Here is a 9,727-nt window from a genome sequence, read left to right on the forward strand (position 1 = left end):
TATAAAAGTAAGTTGCATATTCTGGTCACCATGATCATATACGCTATTGTCTAATCCTCTTTTATTGCACGCAAGCAGCCGTTTACGTCTTTACCACCAATAGTGTTATGTTCAGACGAACAGTAACAATACCAACGAAACTGCGTACTCTGTATTTACGATCTCATACGCCATAGCCTACCGAGTAGGGGGTCACAAAAACCACATCAAGTAAACCACTGGACAAAATTGGCTCACCAACGCTTGAGGTGGTTTTATACCCAACAATTGGGTCCAAATGACTGTAATATAATCAAATTTAGATAGCTGTAGGCGATTGGTACTACCGGCTGTTGGGTCACTGAAGGTGTTAGATTGTACTCATTGGGCTCAATTCCTATTAGTCACGCCAACTCTGCAACTTGCATGATAAGCATTTTATCGAATGGGAAGATTACTAACTTCAGAAACTATACTCAGAAAAGAAGCAATTGCAGGCCTCTAAATAGGCTTCGATACGTTCGCCATACAAGCATTTTATCATCAAAAAGAAGCACTTGCAGACCTTTGAATAGTCTTTGATACGTTCGTCATACAAACATTATGTCATCAAATTTCCCATGCCTCTGATTATTGTTTTTACCCAATTCCAAGTAAAGTAAAGTTATAAAATCAAAACGGTCAAAATTAATTGGGTATCGACTCACGACCTACCGAATGCAAGGCGAACATTCTACCCACTCGGTCATTGCATCGATGACATTAGTGACAACAATTGACAGCAAAATGCTCCAAAGATATCCTGACCACAAGAGAAGTCTGAATACGACAGCCAAATGTACATAATTTTATATATAATTGATTACTCTGACCTATCCTCTCAGCTCTACGCTTCCTTTTTACCCATGTTGTTGATATTTGGATAAGTTAAGAGAAACATATGTTATTTTTGGCACTGTTAGAGTGTAATGTGTAACTAGGTTTTGCAATATGTACATATTTTTAATTATCATGACTCCAGGAAGTTTAAGTAAAGTGTTGGTATACATGTATACGCACTAATGGAGATCTTTCAATTAAACATAAACATAGACATAGACATAGACATAGACATAGACATAGACATAGACATAGACATAGACATAGACATAGACATGGGCATGGGCATGGACATAGACATAGACATAGGCGTAGACATAGACACAGACACAGACATAGACATAGACATAGACATAGACATAGACATAGACATAGACATAGACATCTAAGACATAGACATAGACATAGACATAGACATAGACATAGACATAGACATAGACATAGACATAGACATAGACATAGACATAGACATAGACATAGACATAGACAACCCTTACCCTGACATGCGCAGACATGATCTTGACTACCACATGTTGTTCCAGCAGGTTCCGTTTGGACTCTATAGTGAAGTTGTAGATGGGCAGGTAGAACTTGTCTGTTGGGGACCTGCAATGTGAAATGTAGGTCAGTCTCATCGCAAAATAATTGTACAGTGCTGGACGTTCCATACATTGATTTTGGTAAGTATTGGCAAATACACTAGTATACCAATGAGGGTCTGCATGGAGGTCCCGACAACGATTTACGCTGAATTCAGAAGAACCCCCTACGTGTTACGGTAAATCAAGGAAGGCAATTACGCTAAATTTGATAGCCTCGCTGCGAATTACGTAGATAAGATGGTTTTCCCTACGAGTTACGGGAAATAAAGACAGACTGCCTACGCCTTACGGAAAAGAGCATGCAGACCCTCACCAATGGAGAGACAATTCATGTGTTGAGACAAACACAAACACAAACACACACACACGCACACTCACACTCATACACCAATGTAATCCTTTACATCATGTCCGAGCTGAGCCGGCCCTACGATGGAACTCAGTCCCACGGATCCACGGAATTCGACCCAGATTGCCAAACAGCGGGGTTGCGGTACTGCTTCTCCTACAGGGACATATGCTTGGGAGCTAGCCAGCGAAATGTTTCGGTTGATATACTTATTGGTTGACAAGAACAGGTAGGATGACTAGAACTAAATTGCAATTTTATTAACTACACATTTTCCTCATTAGAATAGCAATTAATAATGCCGATACTGATAAAAGATTTAATTAACGAGGCCCCAAATGAGCACTTCTACTCAGTACCATACGGACTACTTTTCAAGTCATTATTACGGTTTATATGGTCCCTATTCTCCCTAGGGACGAATTCGCACCTTACATAAATGTTCTTATTTACGTCGCTGATTGATGTTGCATATTTGCAATAATGCAATAACTACATATTACTGTAAATGCAGAAACATTCGCGGTGGTTTAATGTTCGCGGTTTTCGCGGTGGTCGCTTCACCGGGAGCTTACAACCACCGCGAACATTTTTCATGGCAGTAAGAGACAACAGTGCATGGAGTTACCGCAAAAAAATCCTTTTTCCCGCTACCGTGAAATTAAATCCCCGCGAACTTAAAATGCATTTACGGTATGCTGTACTGTACACAAATGCAAGAAAGGGGTCCTCATTTGCTATAGTTGTTTGCTTAAAAATACTTCATGCATCTAACGACTTCAAATTGCCTTGTAAACTTTATGCTAGTAATAAAAACACATTTAAATGATCACGTTATTACCTTTAATCAGAAATATTAGATGACAATCAAACAATAAAGTCAGCATATTTACTATTACGGCTAGCTGTAACAGCGTGCAATGTGGAATATAAAATTAATTGTCATATTACGATAGTCAATAAATGTTTATTGATAAAAACGTATCGTTCAGTCTCGTAAAAGGTCGACTAGATATATTACTGGCTTACGTTTATGGTATAACAGCTGCTAGGCTATAAAGTGCCAGTTTTACAACCGCATTTAAAGGAAAGCATCAGAAAATCTTCAATTCATTATTTTCCAGTAGTTTACTCATTAAAAAGTTGATTTACGTCAATTTTTACATTAATCCGCCCAATATGACCCTGTAGACACGTTTGAACTTCGCGCTCTCCTCCCCTCTCCCGCCGCGCTGGCCGATGACGTAATGGCCTCGTTCTGATTGCCTGCGCGCTGACGTCACAAATCAGAATTGAAACTTCTGTAACTGATTTCAAAAGTTGACAACAGCTTCACAAACTACATACTATATCGTTGGTCGTTATCAACCTGATACACCCTTATTCTGTTTCAAAGTCTACAACTCAAACACCTCGTGCAGTTCTAACGAAAGCTGCCAGGGGGTGCAAACTTATGTCACTTCTCCCCGAATGTAAGAGCTATCTACCAACTAAAAACCAAAACCATTAAGCGCCAAGAAACTCTAAATAAGCGCCAAGAAACTCAAGTTTTCGACATCGTTCGTGTTTGTTGCCCCGAAAAGGCCAAAATGGATTGTTCTGATATCTTATTTGATGGTAGGTCGTGATAAGACCTCGAAATGATTAGATTTTCAGCCCCCTTGCGGCTATCTGTGATACTTCAGGGGACATGTGCAAAGATTAATGTAAATAGATAAGCTTCGTGAAGAAAGGTAACAGAAGAATATGTGATGTTATAATGAATATATATATAGATTACACATCATTTGGATTGTAATGAGAGAAACGCACTTGGCGAAGGTATGATGTCGTGGAATTCTAGTTGTTGTTTCTTACGTGATTTCAGCCAGTATGGATATTATGGAAAGATTAGTACAATATGGAAGATTTGTTGGAATTGATCGAATTCCTGTCATGTGACGGGCCGGGTATCTGGATCTATTTTACGGTTAGCTTCAAATTGATCCTCCCTCAGATCCACGTCCGAAATCCATCATACTTACCTGTGGGCTGGAGGATCAGTAAGGCTTATCTGCACCTGAACATACTGACATTTACGGGTTTTTATCTACCGCAAGGCCATGTAGATTCTATTATGAGGAGGACATCCGCGCGCGCGCACACACAATTTTGTCCGTTTGTAAACGGAGGTTCAATTTTAACCACACTGTAAATCATAGTACATTAGAAGCCGTTTAATTGCATTCTCCATTTACAAGCACATTTTGTGCAATTTTCCGGAATGTGCGCAAACACATTATTTTGCAATTTTCCGGATTGTGCACAAGCACATTTTGTGCAAGTTTCCGGATTGTGCACAAGCACATTTTGTGCAACATTCCGGATTGTGCACAAGCATATTTTGTGCAACATTCCGGATTGTGCACAAGCACATTTTGTGCAATTTTCCGGATTGTGCTACAACGCAATGTTATTCAGCTGGACCGCATCACTACGGGACTTTGGGATTCCGTGCAATTAACAGTAGTGTGCAGTTATCCGTTGTACAGTTAACTGCCTTCTACTGAAGTACCAGTAGTTATCAGAGGCAAAATGAAGAGAAGTAAGCTATTAACAACATAAAAGATGCTGGAAAACGAACAATGATGTCGTAGAATGACCAAAGTGAAGTCTATCGTCATAGAAGAAGATGTAAAACAATAAAGTTGAAGAATCTATTGTTCTGTATAACATACCGTGCTGAGTCATTTGTTCATGAAGGCAAAATTTTCGCAAACTTTTTATTTTGGGGTTCGCAGAGGGTGTACAAGTCATATATATATAATCGTATCAATACGTCCACATGAGCAAGAAATATAAAGAAATATATAGTCGACCGTACAGTTAATTGCTGGGACGATAATGTGATACCAGTGTGCTATATTGGCGGTTGATACTACGGTTCGGCCTTAGTTGTCCAAAGCAAATTGAAAACAGATTCCAACATACTCCATACCATAAGAAGATTTGACTATTTTATATCTTAAGATCTGACAGCTTACAGTCGTCTACAGCAGACCATACGAAAGCCACTATTATACTTTTTGCCGTGCAACTCAAAGCTCGTATATTATAAAGCTATCTGTAGTCCATGAAGATCCTTCTCCATTGCACGAGACTTCATATTACCTCATCCATGAGTCATGTGCTACATGATATGACCTCGCCGAGTTTACGTGTCTGCTCCACTGGGATTTAGAACGTCCTTGTGACCTTCACGTTTATGAGTCACTTTGGCAATGTCAGCAAGAACGCAAATTCTTCTTTGGAATTTGATTTCAGTGCGGTTATAGATAACATTAGAGATGACGACAAGCCAGTAAAGTTTGGATAAAACGATTTTGCACGGTGGTGCGTGGTGTTCAAACGTAACGTTACTCTACGTTAGTCGGATGCCTGTCTAGCATACATTTGTAGGTAGTTTTGACCTTCGCAATACAGGTATTGTTACCTCCATGAAAATAGAGATATAGTTTTTTGTGTCTGCTTCTCTCTCTCTCTCTTTCCCTCTCCACCTCTAATTCTGTGTCTATTTTGTATTTCAAATATTTGTTAAGACTATGACCTAAAAACTTCGATTACGATGATATTTGGTATGTGGGTAGGTCTTGGGAAAACGAAAGTCATGGTTGATTTCTCAATTTTTGGCCTTCTGGTGGCTGACCTCAGTACTGCAGCGCATGTAGAACTTCCGTTTATCTCGGTATTCATCTGTGCTTCCATATTCAAATTTGCCATAATAACTTAAGAAGCTATGGCCAAGATACGTTGATGAAGGTTAGACATCCAGGTAATAAGATACGGAAGATTACCGTTACTCAAGCAACTTGGGGGATGGTCAGATGATTCAGGCAGTATCCACTATACAGTTACTGTTATCTACGGTGAATTGTGGTGATATTGGGCATATGAGTAGGTTCTGTTACGTTGTTAATAGTTGTAAATAATTGTAATGCCTGTACAGAGTTAAGAGGTAATATACATCCAGGTGATAAGATACGCAATGTGACAATTATTTAAGAAAAAATTACCTTGCGTAAATAAATTTATGTTAAATTGTGATGATATTAGGCATATGAGTAGGTTTTTTAATGTTATCTTATACTAATAGATGGCTTGTACAGACTTAAAAGGTATACGTCCAGGTAATACGATACGCAAATCTATCCAAGAAACTTTCGTCAGTTACATGCACTACAATGCTATACAGTTGCTTGAGTAATTGTTATCTATGTTGAAATGTGCACGGGTGATAGACGCGCGTACGTCTCTTCCGTCAATGGATTGCCTCTGCTTAATAGGTGCTGTAATAGCACATAGAGCGACATTACAAACCTGGTATTTTGTTCTGCCCGCTAATACATGGAATGGCATAGCACCAGAAAATCGATGAAAACTCACACCATTTGTTAGTGTGCTGAGACAGAATGGACTGTTGGCGCCGTTTGTGGCAATGTATAAAGTATTACGTCTCAGTCATGCATTGAAAGGATTGAATATAGATCAAAATGTAAAATGTAGTCATTTTTGAGGCCGTAGCAGTAGTGGGTTGTTATGCACTGTGTCTTGGGCATAATAACCAAATGGATTGTCTTCATACTTGGTATGTGGGTAGGCATTGATGAATAGATAAGGTTTTGGGCCTCTTAGCGCCTCCATATACTACTACAGTGAGATTATTGTTATGGTCACGATTTTCAGTAGGTAGTCAGCTCTTGTAGTCGAAAAGTAGTGACATAAACCTAGGCCCTCTAGCAGCTTTCTTGGAACTGCAGGGGGCGTTTCACTAGCAGACTTTAAAACAAGATAAGTCAAGAAGATCTTGATAACTTTTCCTGAGTTTTTGACCTATAAATAACTATGATGAAGGTTTAGCGGTGTGTAAGTCATGCAAATTAGTACTTGATTTACAAAACAAACGAGGAACATTTACATTCCATTGTCCTAAATGATAGGAACTTCATAATCGCTACATATGTAGCCTGTTACCTTCTTATATTGCTAGTTTCCACTGTCCCTCTCAGCACTCGGTTACAATCTGTATTGACTCGTGTCTGTGGGGGCTAATGAAGTAATTACACACTAATTAACTGGCCTGCTCAATTCTTCATTTCAGTGGGGACGGTTCGTTTAGTATAAAAATATGGTCGTACCTTCGGACCAAGTCTCAATGATTCTCATTTATGATGATAATATGTCAAGGTCTCTCGCTAGCGTTATTGGTATTAACAATATATTACAACAAAGGCTCAAAGAATACGATATAGATGTGACTAACAATACAATGTAAATTGGACGTGCATTCCATGCTGATAGAGCCTTTCAGGATAAAAGTTGAATTGTAATTTACATACAGAAATTGGACTTACCCCCAGGAGAACAAAATTAATGTGGAGGAATATACCACGTACATGTACAGTACCGGGGTCAAAACATCAAAGGCAAAATAAACACCTTTCTAATGTTATTGAACATCGAATCTTACAAATCGTACTTCCAATTCTTCATTCGTACCGCCATTTTACAAAGTTGATTTCCGCTCGTGACGTCATAGAGAACATGGCAGCCAGTTCGAGACCTCAGTATCGTGACATGCGAAAATGTTTTTTTTTTAGAAGAAAATAGTGCATATTAAGCATGAAATACATATAATGGAAGGTTTTCTTTTCTGCTTCTCAAAAGATACTTTTTTTTGCGATTCGTGGTACCAGCTTCCAAATCAGCTGCCATGTTCACTATCATGGTATCAAGGTTGGAAATTAACTTGATTACCTAGAGTCCATTCCAAGACACCATGAGGGTTTTTAGGCGATATTTATAATTAGTCTGAATTATTTGGAATAAAAGAATATCTGAGCCACAATAGTTAAATTATTTTCAAAAAAATTGACTAAGAAAATACTCATTTATTTGAATTTCTTTGAATATTTTAGAAACATTTTGAAAATATCTGTACAAAAATATCTTTATTTAGAATAGTTGTGAAACCTATCTGTGATTATTTCACATTTACAAATATTTATAAAAAATGGTAAACCTGGCCAAATGGTTAAATTAGTTTATTGCCCCCATAAAAGTAAGCCCTATTGTTACATCTGTATATTTTTAGATTTCACTGGTGGATCCTTTGTGGTGGGCCATTGTTGCATGGCACCCAACCATACTTTGCAAGAATGTGTGAATTGCTATCTTCCCATCCCACCGAACCATTTACAAAAAATGGTAGAAAATGGTAAATAATGGTAGAATGCTGTTATCATTATTTAGAAACCATTAGAAGTATCCAATTCCACACCATGAATATTTACAAAGTTTTACAGGACCAGGGAAATATTTATAAAGTTGAGACAGTGTTAAAAATATTTCTGAAGTATCAAATGTCCTAGATATATACTTACAAAACTTTAAAATCAATTCTAAACAATGGCAACAAACATCCGCATGGTGTCTTGGAATGGACTCTAGCAGCAGCAGGGATCAAGAATTCGAACTATACAAGTATGACTTCTATTAAGAATCGATGTTCACTAACATCAGAAGTGAACATCAGAATGGTGTATATTTTGTACATTGAACAATACTTTTATGGCAGAATGTAATAAGGAATATTTTTGAAGACGTAAGCACTTTAGGCAACTTGTTTTACCTCCTGACCAAATTATCTGTTGACCTGGATCGGATTTATGGATTATGATTTTGATTTGTCTGTCGTCTTTCATGTTTCATTTGTACTTATATATATTGTTCCGATATGTATGTCTATTTATTTTCATTGTAATATGCTTTTATTTCCTTGTATGTCAAACTGGGCCCTATTGACAATCAGTTTGTGTAAAAGACTAATGTACAAACACTAGTCTTAGTGGTTGACAAATGTACCATTGTTGTTGTTGTTTTTAATAAATAAAAAAAAAGAATATGAATTTTAGGTGTAGGAAGCAAGGAAATAGGTTTTGTATAAACTTGTACAGTTCATTTCTCTCTACGTTATACAATCTACACTCTACTGCAAAATAACGTTAATCCTTTATTCTATTCGTGATGACACGTGTGTCGAATCTAACGTGGTAAGATATTTTTGAGCCTGAAAAATACGACAAAAGAAAAAAATTGTGTAAACTGAATAGGCCACCCAGACGTTTGGAAATAAACAAACAATCAAACAAACAAACAATTACATATGCCTACTTATAAGAACGCTGTTTAAGGAATATATTGAATGAAAGACCTTTATTGTACATTCATGCCTCGACGGGCTAGGTACAGGTCACTGATAACAGACATGACTGATAACAGACATAACAAACATATGCAAAAACAACAAGATACAATTAACTAGCTGAAGGTATATTAATCCGTTAGAGGCAGAACTGGCCTCCTTATTTATCAGGTTGCATCACGTTGCAGGGTCGTTTGTTTTCTAGGTTAGCTGCATTAAATCAATCAGGTGATACCTAGGGACCCTTCTCACAGTGATCTGTTATTGGTGAAATTATGCTTCAGTGGTTTCCCGGTGCGTTTGGTTATGAGGTAGGGCTTCCATGCTGATTTGCAGTAGCTAATACGGTATTGATATCTACAAGTTCACCATGTGTGAGACCTTCAACGTTTCGTTTGTTTGTGTTTATTAATTAAACTCCTTTGGTGAATATAATCACTTCTCTTCCTGGGGTCCATGAACTATGAAATATATGGGGTCCATGAAATATAACAAAATAAAATGGAATAGTTAATACAAACAGAAATGTTAACCAGTGACGTCTAGATCTCGCGTCTTCTAGCCTAGGTAGCCACTCGCCTATTCGACAACACTTTATTAAGTGTAGGATAGTAGTCTATTATGCCCTGCAGTGCAATAGCCTGAATATCATCCTCCGTAAACTCTAAAAGTGGGGTA

The 9,727-nt window shown here is 37.8% G+C and overlaps 1 protein-coding gene across 1 annotated transcript in view; it reads right to left on the reverse strand.

Moving 5' to 3' along the window:
• The window catches only part of LOC118405026 (Na(+)/H(+) exchange regulatory cofactor NHE-RF3-like), a 34,742-nt gene that overhangs the window by 17,539 nt on the left and 7,476 nt on the right, over positions 1-9,727 (reverse strand). The window contains exon 2 of the mRNA XM_035804426.1: positions 1,356-1,464. Within this exon, the coding sequence (XP_035660319.1) occupies positions 1,356-1,464 (109 nt within the window). The remainder of the gene's footprint in view (positions 1-1,355; positions 1,465-9,727) is intronic.

This window comes from Branchiostoma floridae, chromosome 17 (assembly GCF_000003815.2).
Source record: "Branchiostoma floridae strain S238N-H82 chromosome 17, Bfl_VNyyK, whole genome shotgun sequence".
In the NCBI taxonomy this organism is placed as follows: domain Eukaryota; kingdom Metazoa; phylum Chordata; class Leptocardii; order Amphioxiformes; family Branchiostomatidae; genus Branchiostoma; species Branchiostoma floridae.